The sequence below is a fragment of the Myodes glareolus genome, chromosome 9 (genome assembly GCF_982192425.1).
Source record: "Myodes glareolus chromosome 9, mMyoGla1.1, whole genome shotgun sequence".
Taxonomy (NCBI): domain Eukaryota; kingdom Metazoa; phylum Chordata; class Mammalia; order Rodentia; family Cricetidae; genus Myodes; species Myodes glareolus.
Genome location: NC_142034.1, coordinates 52985439 through 53000196, shown reverse-complemented (window position 1 = coordinate 53000196; position 14758 = coordinate 52985439). Strand labels below are relative to the sequence as shown.

At 40.4% G+C, this 14758-nt stretch overlaps 1 protein-coding gene across 4 annotated transcripts in view; it reads right to left on the bottom strand.

The window, feature by feature from the left end:
- Positions 1–859: 859 nt before the first annotated feature.
- Card8 (caspase recruitment domain family member 8) overlaps positions 860–14758 on the bottom strand; it is a 48441-nt gene continuing 34542 nt past the window's right edge. Inside the window, exons 9-12 of one of the 4 annotated variants that reach the window (XR_015738821.1) lie at positions 14041–14182; positions 10890–10941; positions 2073–2117; positions 1556–1646 (exon numbers count right to left, since the gene is read on the bottom strand). Coding sequence is in view for 3 of the 4 variants with exons in the window: in XM_087910377.1 (XP_087766503.1) it covers positions 1351–1646; positions 2073–2117; positions 14041–14182 (483 nt within the window). In the remaining variant the exon portion in view is untranslated. Of the gene's footprint in view, positions 1647–2069; positions 2199–10889; positions 10942–14040; positions 14183–14758 lie in introns of those variants that run through there. The other 3 variants (XM_087910377.1, XM_087910379.1, XM_087910378.1) reach the window with 3 other exon arrangements.

The following is a 14758-nucleotide window of genomic DNA, read 5'->3' as shown; positions in this document are numbered from 1 at the left end:
CAAAGGGACTTTTGTAGCAGAAATTTGTGGCCGTTGAGTAGGAACCAGCATCTGGAGTACCAACAGGAGGATGGGGTTGGGTCCCAGTGGGATCTATTTTGGGCTAACAGTTTGGACAATGTAATATATGAATGATAATATAAATTATATTATGATAATGAAGGATAATTCAAAATCTCTGACTGATGAGCATAGCATTGGCCTCCAGGTCCCTCTCTCTTCCCATTTTAGGGTATTTTTCCTTTTTGGGTAAACTTTATCACAATGGGGTGAGAGGGAGACATGGGTCCTCTCTTAAGTCTTCTGTCGACTGTGATAAGTCCTTTGTTGGGAAAGGAACTTGTTCATCCTTAAAGAACTGAAACCTAAATTCAATTATATAAAGTGATGGGAAATTCAGACTCTTCACCCTGTACATACAAGATTTTCTGCTCTTATGGAAACATGATAGCTTCATTATGGAACATAAAGATTTAAATATTTTCCTATTTTGCTTCTTCAGCATGTAAGAATCAAGTTAGCATATCTTTACATTGTATTATATGAGAACATTTGGTTTTAAAATTTGTATTTTAAGTTGTTGATGAGTTACATAAAGAGATGCTAAGTGAATTCTGTCCTGGGATTAGGACAGACTTTCCACCAGCTTCTGGAATGTGCACTGCACATCTGCACTAAGTACCAGGAATGCAAAATATCCACCAACTCTGTGAGACGCTAAGGTTCCCTGTGTCTGTAGCACCAACTATTCAATAGAGATTTAATTCCTTATGCAAAAATAAACAAATACATCCACTAAATTAGATTGAAAATTTGCTTTCATCTTTAACAAATGGTAAAATTATATCACAACAAAGAGTTGTTTAAAAATAAATTTATTTAAGATTAATTTTGAGTAAAAATGTTTGATTTATGTACTTATATATCTACATACCCAGAATTATATAAAAATTATTTGGGTAAAAGGAATAGGAAATGTTTAAGAAGCCCTCTTCCTTTCATTTTCATGGAAAAGTACCATCTTTTGTCTCCATTCCCATGTTCCCCAGTCCTGTTTGAATCATGGAAGATCAGGTGGGCACAAGCCTGGCCACTCAGGTCATGAGAGCAGACTGGACAAGGCCTGAATGACTTGGTGGCTCCACTGGAGATATTTACTGAGATGTCCATCCCACATGAACATACGTCTGGGGAAGGCCAAGAGGGAATATCTGGGTCCCCAAGAGTCTCTTGGAAACAATGCCACCAGGAAAGCAACTCAGGTGGCCATTGGGTTATAGATGTAGAAACTTAGGGCAGAGCAGAGCCAGGAATACTCACGTGAATGCTCACACCTCAGCCACTAAGATGTCAGGATCCCACGGAGACACTGCTTGACTTCTCAAGGAGGTCCATGATCAGGTAAGGATGGGTCTCCTTCAGAGCTCGGTAGACTTGGTCTTTGCAGGCCCTGGACCAGGACCGGCTGAAGCTGAAGAGCTTCCGCATCTTGTCTTGGTTAGTAACTTCAGCCCGCACAGCCTCATACTCCTCTTCACTCAGCACCAGACACTGAAGCAGGTTGTCCAAGAGAGGGTCCACTGATGTCACTCGGGCCACCAGCTGCTCCCTATGCTGGTCTATGAAGTGTAGTGAGGCAGGAATATCTAGGGGCAAAGATGAGGCTGACAGTGAGCATAGAAAGGCTTCTCCATGGTCTCTCTCACTCGCTGCCCACTTCTTGCTATTTTTATGCATTTCATCTGCACCCCTGGCTCCCTTTTTCCTTTTTCGATATTTTTCATTTGAAAAATATCGGTGCCCTCCTTATGCCAGTTACTAGTCTGACAATTTGCCTGACCGGGAAGGGGGGCTTAATGGTGGGATATTCATATTGGGAGTGGGTGGAGTTGCTGTCAACATGGGAAGCAGCAAGGGGCGTGAGAGGAACTCTGTCCTGAGCAGGCACCTCTTCTACCTGTCCTGGTGAGTTAGTGAGGTTCCCTCCTTTCTCATTGCCATTGTCTCAAAGGTCAGGTGATCTCCCAGCAGATTGCTATTGGTTTCTCTGGCCTCATATAGTTGTTTCTTACCTTTTTGAACTGCAGGCATCATGGGCTGTGCAGGTCTGAGGTCCCCTGGAAGACAGGAGAGATGAAGCATCTGTAAGGATGTCTGTCACCGACACTCAGTGCTCTCTGTGCAACTCACAACCGCGCCTGAGATTTTGAGAATGAGCTACATAAATTCTGATATAATCTGGAAGGTGAACATTTCCTTACTCACACAAGGAATCTGGGCACCAGGCCTAACAACATTGAGAGAAAAAAAAACATGTGAATGAGGAAATAGACATTTCTCCCACAAGATCACAGACTCAGCTTTATCATAGACTGAATTTTCATACAAAACTAACTAAGTCCCTCGTTGGCTTAAATAATTTGACATTTGATTCTTGGTAGAAAGCTATTTTCTTGATTTGACCTTGTACACTAACATGTCACAAATGCATGTTCTTGATTTTATGGCAGAAACAGTATGAAGTAAGACTGAACACATAGAACAGATTTTAGCATCAAGTGAAGGGGTTAATAAATTTGAGCTCGTGAATAAGTCCCAAGAGTTTGAGAAGACTCTAAAATTCACGCTTCTCTAACAGTTTAGCAAAGTCATCTGAATGACTGAGTTTGTAGTATTGGAAGCACTGGTTTCATTTGTAGGAAGGAAGGATGATATTCCTCACACTCTATGCTAACTGGGTCATCTTGGTGCATCCTGACTTGCAGATAAACTCGAGCATCTAATGAAGACAACGACAGAGTGACCATGAATTTAAAAACCAAAATTTAAGATTGAGGACACAAGACAGCCATGATTATAATCTTCCAGTATCTGAATCCTTTCTCATGTAGAAGGGAATAGACATTAATGAGTCCCAACTAAAATTAATTAACACGTAGAAGAGGTTGGTTTAATATAAAGAAAAATAGCAACATTGCTCCCATCAGCTAAGGATCACACTATGAGATGGGTATGAACAGTATTTTAACCTTTCTGTTCATCCTATGAGTTACTCATTCTGACCATCAGTTTACAGTTGAGGAAGGTCAGACTCAAACGAGTTAAGTCATTGCCTGAGAAGTAGGGGCTGAAGATAAGATTCAAACCCTGGCTGATGCTGGGGCAGGTCAGTTCTCCAACTGACTCACTCATGATGAGGCTGAGCAAAGCCTGTTCTCTGACCACATGAGGAGCCTGTTTGTAGCAGCTCAGGAGCAGGAGCCATGACTGTGTGACAGCTGTCAAGGGCTGGGCATCCAGAGGAACTGATTAGGAAAGCTTGGTTTGGGCATTGTGAGGGCTGAACTAAGACTGTGCTGAAGTAACAGCATCACTTGAGAAATTTCCCTATTTGTTTTTTCTTGTTCATGTCAGCTTGAAAATATGGATGAGTCTACAATAGACAAACAAATAAAACCCCCAAAAATTTTGGACAGAAAAATCTAACCATGGAAATGAAACCACATTACACGAAAAATGTTAAGATACACGTTAAAGAAATTGAGGAAGGCCTTAGAAGGTGATAGGGCACCCCCTGCCATGCTCATTTGTTTGGAAGAATCAATATGTGAAAATAGCCACCCCATTAAAAGCACATTACATACTCAAAGCAGTCTCAATCTATATGCCAGGGACATTTTTCACAAACAGAGTGGAAAAAATGCTGAAACACATGTGGAACTATAAGCAACACAGATGTCCAGGTAATTATGAACAAAAATAATTTTGTGGAAAGATTCATCACACCTGATTTCAAATTAATATTACAGACATAGCAAAAAGATGTGCAGATAAACAGAATAGAAGGAAGACCTAGATAAAATCCCCATAACCACTGACCTTTGACAAAGAACCCAAAATATACTTTGGAGAGAACGCAGCCTGTTCAACAAATGGCACTGAGAAGCCAACACGTGGGAAGAGTAAACAAGGCGCCTATACCTCCCCTTTAGAAATCAACTTCAAATGACCAAAGACCTCAATGTGAGATCCAATACTCTGAAACGGTGGAGGAAAAAGTAGGGAGAACATGTCAACACAGAAGCAGAAGGTAGGATTGTGTGAATAAGACTCCAGTAACACAGGAAATAGATCCAATAGTTGATAAATCACATCTCAGGACACTAAAAAAGTTCTGCATAGAAAAGGAAACTTAATGGAGCGAAGATACAATCAAGAATGGGAGAAACAATTTCCAAGCTAACATCTGATAACAGAAGATAATACTGATGGAACTAAAAAACCTAAATGTCAGGAAAATAACCCAATTCTAGGATTGGCCATAGCAGTAACAAAATGCTCAAAGGAAGAAATACATATGGCTAGTGAACTCTTAGCAATTAGGAAAACACAAATTTAAATTATTTATGATTCCATTTCATCTGTTGAGATTGTTCACTACCAAGGATATAAATGTTAATGAATGAGGGGCTGTTGTAGTGCACACCTTTAATCACAGCACTTAGGAGGCAGAGGCTGGTTGATTGTAAATCTGAGGCCAGCCTGGTCTACAGAGAGAGAGAGAGAGAGAGAGAGAGAGAGAGAGAGAGAGAGAGAGAGAGAGAGAGAGTTAGTTCCAGGATAGCTAGCGTTACACACAATAAAACCCGATCTCAAAAAACTAACAACAAACAAACAAACAAATGATAATGAATGCTGAAGTATGTGGGGACAGAGAAACACATACACTAGCATGTTAGAGTTCAAACTAGTGCAGCTGATGTGGAAATCATTCTGGATGCTTCTTAAAAACTGGCAATATAACTACCATATAACCTAGCCACACCACTCTTGGTAATATATTCAAAGGAATATATTTTATACCAAGGAGACATTTGCACAACCAGCTTATGGAACTTCTGGTCACAGTATCTAAGATGTCCATCAATAGTTAAGCTGATAATTAATGTTTGCTACATGTATTCCATGGAATTTTATTCAGGTATAAAGGAAATGGCCTTATGAAAGGCAAGTGTACACAACAGGAAAAATATTGGGAAAGGTAAGCCAGGCCCAGAAAGAAAACCACCAATCTCTCACATGCAGCTTCTGCCCTGAAGGCTTTAGTTCTGTGGGTTTAACTTGGTGAACCTCTGGAAACCAGAAAACTAGAAATGGGCAGGGCTTCAGGGAGAAAAGGAATACAGTATTGGCAAAATGAGGGGAGAGAGGAAATATTGGGAACAGAGATGTTCAAACAGCAAGAGGGGTGGGAGCGAAGGTGATGAGTAGGTCAGTGGGATGGATCCCAGAAAATGAAGACAGTATTTAAAAGTCACAATGAAACTTATTAATTGGTAATCCAACATAAAAGTCATAAAGGAGTTAGAATGGAAGACACCCTATGAGGTTTGAAATTGGAAGTCTGAGAAGTAATGTGTTTCAAAACAAAAACCCAGTTCCAGTTGTGGAATATCTTCATAGGAGCTTTTGGTCGGGGAGGCCCTGCAGGTCCCCAAGACAATATAGGTGCACTCATTCTTCTCTGTTCCCCATCAGAACTAGTGAAGAAGACATTGTTGCTGAAGACACCACACATCTTGGGTATGTGGTATAGAGAATTCAAACTGGAACTGAGTTGGAAGCTTTCTTTTGATGCCAAACTTTTATAGTGCCAGATGGTGTTATGCAGGCTGCTGAGAAGAAAAAGACACCAGCAACCTTCCTGATAGGCCAGATGGTCCTTTTGCTGCAGTAGTGGCACAAGAGTGATGGGAGCAACCATTATCTACCTCATTACATTTCAGGCCCAATCACAAGATAGAATCTATCCCTACAATAGAAAGTTAGTAGGGTAAACAAACCCAGGTCTTTCTAAATCTTAGTCCCTTGAGAGAAGCTATTATTGCCGCTTAGTTAAATGGACATAGCTGATGTGGGATTCCCCTCTGTATGCTGTGAATACCACTGGCTAATAAAGAAGCTGTTTCGAGCCTGTGATAGGGTAAAGCAGAGCTAGGCAGGGAAAACTAAACTAAATGCTGGGAGAAAGAAGGTGGAGTCAAGAGAAGCCATGTAGCCCCACTGGAGACAGAGGCTGGAATTTTACCCAGTAAGCCACAGCCTCATGGGAAACACAGTTTAATGGAGATGGGTTAAATTAATATGTAAGAGCTGGCTAAAAAAGAAGCTAGAGCTAATAGGCCAAGCAGTGTTTTAATTAATACAGTTTCTGTGTGGTTATTTCGGGTCTGAGCTGCTGGGCAGCTGGGAAACAAACAAGTGGCCTCATACTACACATAGCATGAAAGCCCTTTTAAATATCTGTGTTTGTACCACAGAAAAAGCTGCCATCCGTGTTCCTCAGAAGAGTCTCTCACTTATGTGAGTGGAAGTGAATGTAGATACTTAAAGCTGTGTAGGATACTGAGAATAGGGAATGGTTGAGCACTCATCCATATAAGTAGATATTTTTACCACACCCTTAAGGCTCTAGGAACATTGTGGAAGAGAAACTGGAAAGAATGTAGGAACAGAAGGTATGGAGAAGGGTTGTGAAATGCTCTCTTCTAAGCATGACATGACCATGGCCACAATGGACTCTTAGCACCTGTACCTACTGTCTCTGGACTAAACAAGTAGGGCCTACCCATAAGTCAGCAGGACACGGGAAGAAGCTCACAGGGACAGTACCACTAACTGTTAAACTATTGGCCATTAACAGATTATGGAGACAAGGGAGGTATACATTCTATCTGTATGTCTGCTGGTGAGCTCACTATATTTTACTGGATAGTGCAAAACCCATGGGAACACAGATGGCCCCAGTTAAACTCTGTGAGACACAAAGCAAAACTTTATGAATGTGGAAATGAGATTTGTACTGAAGAAGAGGGGCTGCCAGGAGTTGGAGGGAGATAAGAAGGTGTGTTTAGGGTAGAGTTACTAGAATGCACTATATGCATGTATAAAATTGTTAACAAATTTTATTTAAAATATGTGTATAGATTTGAGATTGAGTATCTCATGTTAGCAAAGTCCCCTTATTTTAAAGCTGAGATAATATGTGAACTGGAGCCAGATGGTTTGTGTGTCTCCAAATCTGTCACTTCAAGGGCAGTGGGGGAAGAAATCAGGGATACAAGACTGAGAAATGGAGCTTACAGTATGCAATGATTTGGATATGATGATGCTCATGTGTTGAAGGACTAGTCCTGCAGTCATATTAAAAGGTGATGGTCCTGAGGGCTATAAATTTATGAATGACATTATACACTAATACACTCATAATGGTGTGAGCACTGAGAACATAAACTATTTAAGAATGTACATTGGGAGTGTGTGTCATCCCTGGGCGGACAGTCAGGGAGGGAGCACAGGGCCCCTCCAGCTCCTGCTGCAGGGGCTTCATTGCTTCACACAACCCTGCCTCTCCCAAGCCTGCCATAGTGTCTGTGAGGCCCTTGGCCCAGGAACAGTTCGTGCTGTGCTCCTGCACTGAGGAGATCCACCCAGAGAGTCAGCCACAGCAAAGATTGGACCAAGACGCCAAGACTCTCCTGGTTGCATTTAAAGAAGAGATGGGCAGGCACCAATGTAAGAATTCCTCCAACAACCTGAAAGGCAACATGACAACACCAGAATCCAGGGATCACACAACAAGAAGACTTGAACACCCTATTCCAGAAGAAGTAGAAGAAATCGACTTTAAATGTAACATTATGAAAATAATAGAGAATCTTAAACAGGATGTGAAAAACTGCTTTAAAGAAATGGAGAAGACAAAAAAAGGTAGAAGAAATGAATAAATCTCTCAAAGATATCCAAGAAAGCCAAGAAAAAGCAATCAAACAGGTAATGAAAATAGTTCAAGACTTGAAAAATGAAATAGAGGCAATGAAGAAAGCACAAATCGAGGGAAGGCTGAATATGGAAAATCTGGGTAAATGAACAGGAACTACAAAGAAAAGTATAACCAACAGAATACAGAGATATAAGAAAGAATCTCAGACACTGAAGATACTATAGAGGAAATAAACTCATTGATCAAAGAACAAAACAAATCCAACAAATTTTTAACACAAAACATACAGGAAATCAGGGACACGATGAAAAGACCAAACCTAAGAATAATAGGGGTAGAGGAAGGAGAAGAATTACAACTCAAAGGTTCAGAAAATATATTCAACAAAATTATAGAAGAAAACTTTCCCAACCTAAAGAAGGATGTGCCTATGAAGGTACAAGAAGCATACAGAACACCAAATAGACTGGATCAAAACAAAACAAAACAAAAAACAAAAACAAAACATTCTCTCACCATATAATAGTCAAAGCACAAAACATACAGAATAAAGAACGAATATTAAGAGCTACAAGGGAAAAAGTCAAGTAACATTTAAAGGTAAACCTATCAGAACTACACCTGACTTCTCAATGGAAATGATGAAAGTCAGAAGGTCTTGGATAGATGTGCTGCAGACACTAAGAGACCATGGATGCAAGCCCAGACTACTATACCCAGCAAAGCTTGCATTCACCATCGATGGGAAAAACAAGATATTCCAGGACAAAAACAGATTTAAACAATATGTAGCCACGAACCAACCCTCACAGAAATACTAGAAGAAAAATCACAAACCAAAGAAGCCAACAGCACCCATAATAACACAAGCATCTGACAACCCTCCACCAGCACAACTCAAAGAAGGGAAACACACAAACACTACCACCAGAAAAAATAACCAGAGTTAACAACCGCTGGTCATTAATATCACTTAATAGCAATAGACTCAATTCACCTCTAAAAAAGGCATAGGTTAAGAGAATGGACATGAAAACAGGATCCAACATTCTGCTATTTACAAGAAACACACCTCAAACACAAAGACAGACACTACCTCAGAGTAAAGGGTTAGGAAAAGGTTTTTCAATCAAATGGAACAAAGAAACAAGTGGGTGTGGCTATTCTAATATCTAACAAAATTGATTTCAAACTAAAATCAATCAGAAGAGATGGAGAAAGATACTTTATACTCATAACGGGAACAATTTGGCAGGAGGAAGTCTCAATCCTGAATATTTATGCCCCTAATATAAAAGCACCCACATATGTAAAAGAAACATTACTAGAACTCATAGCATACATCAAACCCCACGCTCTAATAGTAGGAGATTCAACACTCCTTTCTCACCAATGGACACGTAAACCAGACAGAAACTTAACAGAAATAAGAGAACTAACAGATGTAATGAACCAAATGGACTTAACAGACATCTATAGAACATTTAACCCAAACAGAAAAGAAAATACCATCTTCTCAGTATCTCATGGAACCTTCTAAAAATTGATCACATAATTGGTAACAAAGCAAACATCATAGATACAAAGAAATTGTAGTAATCACCTGTGTACTATCAGTTCACCACGGAATAAGTTAGAATTCAACAACAATTCTAACCCCAGAAAGCCTACAGACTCATTGAAACTGAACAATCAAGTACTAAACCACCCCTGGGTCAAGGAAGAAATAAAGAAAGAAATTAAAGTCTTCCTTGAATTCAATGAAAATAAAGACACAACATACCCAAACCTATGGGACACTATGAAAGCAGTGCTAAGAGGAAAGTTCATAGCACTAAGTGCCCACATAAAGGAAACGGAGAAAGCATACATTAGAGACTTAACAGCACAGCTGAAAGCTCTAGAAAAAAAAGAAGCAGATGCACCCAGGAGGAGTAGAAGACTGGAAACAATCAAACAGAGGGCTGAAATCAACAAAATAGAAACACAGAAAACAATCCAAAGAATCAATGAAACAAAAAAGCTGATTCTTGGAGAAAATCAACAAGATTGACAAACCCCTATCCAAACTAATCAAACAGCAGAAAAAGAATATGCAAATTAACAAGATCAGAAATGAAAAGGGGGGCATAACCACAGACACAGAGGAAATTCGAAGAATCATTAGATCTTATGACAAAAGCCTGTATGCCACAAAATTGGAAAATGTAAAAGAAATGGACATTTTTTATATAAGTATCATATACCAAAATTAAATCAAGACCAGGTGAATAATTTAAATAGACCTGTAAGTTGTGAGGAATTAGAAGCTGTCATCAGAAGCCTACCTACCAAAAAAAAAAAGCCCTGAACCAGATGGTTTCAATGCAGAATTCTATCAGAACTTCCAAGAAGAGCCAATACCTATAATCCTTAATGTGTTTCACAAAATAGAAACAGAAGAGTCATTTCGAAACTCCTTTTATGAAGCTAGTTACCCTGATACCAAAACCACACAAAGACTAACCAAGAAAGAGAATTACAGACCAATCTCACTCATGAACATCAATGCAAAAATTCTCAATAAAATATTGGCAAACTGAATCCAAGAACACATCAAAAAAAATTATACATTAAGATCAAGAAGGCTTTATCCCAGAGATGCATGGCTGGTTCAACATACGCAAATCTATCAATGTAATCCATCATATAAATAAATTGAAAGAAAAAAAACCATATGATCATTTCATTAGATGCCAAAAAAAGCATTTGACAAATTTCAACACCACTTTATGATAAAGGTCTTGGAGAGATTAGGGATACAAGGTTCATTCCTAAATATAATAAAAGCTATATACAGCAAGCCGACAGCTAACATCAAATTAAATGGAGAGAAACTCAAAGCCATTCCACTCAAATCAGGAACAAGACAAAATTGTCCACTCTCTCCATCCCTCTTCAGTATAGTGCTTAAAGTTCTAGCAATAGCAACAAGACAACATAAGGAGATCAAGGGGATTCGAATTGAAAAGAAAGAAGTCAAACTTTCACTATTTGCAGATGATATGATAGTGTATATAAGTGACCCCAAAAACTCTACCAACGAACTCCTACAGCTTATAAATACCTTTAATAATGTGGCAGGATACAAGATCAACTCCAAAAAATCAGTTGTCCTCCTATACACAAAGAAAAAAGAAGCAGAGAGGGAAATCAGAGAAATATCACCTTTCACGATGACCACATATAGCATAAAGTATCTTGGGGTAACTCTAACCAAGGAAGTGAAAGATCTATTTGACAAGAACTTTAGTCTTTGAAGAAAGAAATTGAAGAGGATACCAGAAAATGGAAGGATCTCCCATGCTCTTGGATTGGGAAGATCAACATAGTAAAAATGGCAATTCTACCAAAAGCAATCTATAGATTCAATGCAATCCCCATCAAAATCCCAACAAAATTCTTTACAGACCTTGAGAGAACAATAATCAACTTTATATGGCAAAACAAAAAAACCCAGGATATCCAAAACAATCCTATACAATAAAAGTACTTCCGGAGGCATTACCATCCCTGACTTCAAACTCTATTACAGAGCTATAGTAATAAAAACAGCTTGGTATTGGCACAAAAACAGAGATATTGACAAATGGAATCGAATCAATGACCCGGATATTAATCCACAAACCTATGAACACCTGATTTTCGACAAAGGAGCTAAAATTATACAATGGAAGAAAGAAAGCTTCTTTAACAAATGGTGCTGGCATAACTGGATGTCAACCTGTAGAAGAATGAAAATAGATCCATATCTGTCACCATGCACAAAACTCAAGTCCAAATGGATTAAAGACCTCAGTATTAATCTGACCACACTGAACCTGTTAGAACAGAAAGTGGGAAGTAGCCTTCAATACATAGGCACAGGAGACCACTTCCTAAGTAGAACCCCAGTAGCACAGACAATAAGAGCAACAATGAATAGGTGGGACCTCCTGAAACTGAGAAGCTTCTGTAATGAAAAGGACACTGTCATTAAGACAAAAAGGCAACCTACTGAATGGGAGAAGATATTCACCAACCCCACATAAGGCAAAGGTCTGATCTCCAAAATATATAAAGAACTCAAGAAACTAGACATTAAAACTCTAATTAACCCAATTAAAAAATGGTGTACTGAACTGAACAGAGAATTCTCAACAGAAGAAGTCCAAATGGCCAAAAGACACTTAAGGTCATGTTCAGCCTCCTTAGCGAACAGGGAAATGCAAATCAAAACAACTTTGAAATACTATCTTACACTTGTCAGAATAGCTAAAATCAAAAACACCAATGATTGCCTATGCTGGAGAGGATGTGAAGCGAGGGGAACACTCATCCATTGCTGGTGTGAATGCAAACTTGTGCAACTACTTTGTTAATCAATGTGCTGGTTTCTCAGGAAACTGGGAGTCAACCTACCCTAGGATCCAGCAATACCACTCTTGGGAATATATCCAAGAGATGCCCAATCATACTACAAAAGCATTTGTTCAACTATGTTCATAGCAGCACTATTTGTAATAGCCAGAACCTGGAAACAACCTAGGTGCCCCTCAATAGAAGAACGGATAAAGAAAGCGTCACACATATACACGTTAGAGTTCTTCTCAGCTGCAAAAAACAATGACATCTTGAATTTTGCATGCAAATGGATGGAAATAGAGAACACTTTACTGAGTGAGATAACCCAGACCCAAAAAGAGGAATATTGTATGTACTCACTCATAAGTGGATTCTAGCCATAAAGAAAGGACATTTAGCCTATAATTTGTGATCCTAGAGAAGCTAAATAAGAAGGTGAACCCAAAGAAAAACATATATTTATCCTCCTGGATATTGGAAGTAGACAAGTTCGCCAGGCAAAAGTTGGGAGCACTGGGGTGGGGGAGGTTGAAGGGGAAGGGGAGATGAGGAGAGAGAAGGGAGAAGGGGAGAATTAGGGAGCGCTTGGGGGAATGGGATGGTTGAGATGGAGGAAGCGTCAATATGGGAGCAGGGAAGAAGATATCTTAACTAAGGGAGCCATTTTAGGGTTGGCAAGAGACTTGGCTCTAGAGGGGTTCCCAGGTGTCTAAGGGGATTTCCCCAGCTAGGTCCTTGGGCAGCTGAGAAAAGGGTGCCTGAACTGGCCTTCTTCCATAGCCACACTGATGAATACCTTGCATATCACCATAGAACCTTCATCTGGCGATGGATGGAGATAGAGACAGAGACCCACATTGGAGCACTGGACTGAGCTCTTAAGGTCAGATGAAGAGCAGGAGAAGGGAGAACATGAGCAAGGAAGTCAGGACCGTGAGGGGTTCGTCCACCCACTGAGATGGTGTGGCTGATCTAATGGGAGCTCACCAAGGCCAGCTGGACTGGGACTGATGGAGCATGTGATCAAACCGGACTCTCTGTATGTGGCTGACAATGAGGGCGGACTGAGGAGCATATGATAATGACACTGGGTTTTGATTCTACTGCATGGACTGGCTTTTTGGGAGCCTAGTCTGTTTGGATGCACACCTTCCTAGACCTGGATGGAGGCGGGAGGGCCTTGGACTTCTCACAGGGCAGGGCACCCTGACTTCTCTTAGGACTGGAGAGGTAGGGAAGGTGGAGGAGGAGTGGGGGGAGTGGGAGGAAAATAGGGAGATGGGAGGAGGTGGAAATTTTTAATAAATAAAATTACAAAAAATTATTGCAGAAAAAAAAGAGTGTACATTGGAAGAAGTAGGTCTCTAGAGGCATGACCTGGAAGAGAATATTTGCATGGACTTCATTCTTTCTTGCCTCTTCTCCTTCTCCTTCCCTTCCCTCCCCTCTCCTCCCCTCTTCTCTCCTCTCCTCCTCTTCCCCTTTTCCTCCTTGGTTCTTAATCTTAACTCCTGCTCTCTGCCACCTCTCCGCTTCAGAGGTCCCAGATAAACAGCCTCTTCTCTCACAAGCTCCCTATCCATGATATCCTGTTTCACATTAGACGCAAAAAGATGGACGCAGCTTATTATGGACTGAAACTTATTTCTAAGACCATGAATCAAAGCAAAACTTTCTATTTGTAAGTTGTTTTTCTCACACATTTTGTCAAAATTGGGAATTTCTGACTAACACAGCATCATAGATTAATCTGTGGTCAGACCCTCTGTTTTGGATCTAGCAAAAGCCACACAACTAATCTGGTCATTTCATGACACCTAGCATTAGTTGCCTTTCTTCTGCCCTTTGGGTATCTGGACCTAAACAGATTTTACCTGGTTTCAGCAAGGCTTCCCATATGAGATTGCTACTCTTCTTGTCTATGATTTGCAGCTTAATCCCTAAATCCATGTGGCCAACATAGATCTCGGAGAAGAGCTGGGATTCCCCGGGGCTCCGGTAACACAGCTCCAGTTCCTGGAGAGAGAAAGAATTACTGTGTGAGGATCAACTACTCATCCTGTGGAAGGGATGAAGGTGGGCTGTCCCCACCCCCATACTTTCACGATCTTGCTCACCACATTAGACACTGGTTATCTTTCACACTGAGGTAACCCACAGCCTTTGCATACACGTCTTTACTCAGAAGGTTGAGGACCCAGCTGGGACCCCCATCCTGCTGATTCTGTTCTCATCACTCTGACAAAAACATGACAGGAAGCAACTTAAGGAAGGGCTGATGTTGTTTAGTTTTATAGTGGGGAAAGCATGGAAGCCGGGGCTCTAGTCTTGGTGGCAGGAGCTTGTGGCACAGCTTGTTATATCCAGAGGATCTGCAATCTAAGTCTGAGGTGGGGAGAAAGGCATGGCTGTAACCCTCAAGGACAGCCATTAGTGGCCTGCTTCTGATGGTCAGGCCTCACAAATTTGTTTCACGACTCCCCAGATATTAGCAATAACGGGGGGTCAAGTGTTTAACATTTGTACCTGTAGGAGACTTTTAAGATTCAAACCATAACAAGTGAGAGCTCATCCTGAAAGTCCTGCTCACAC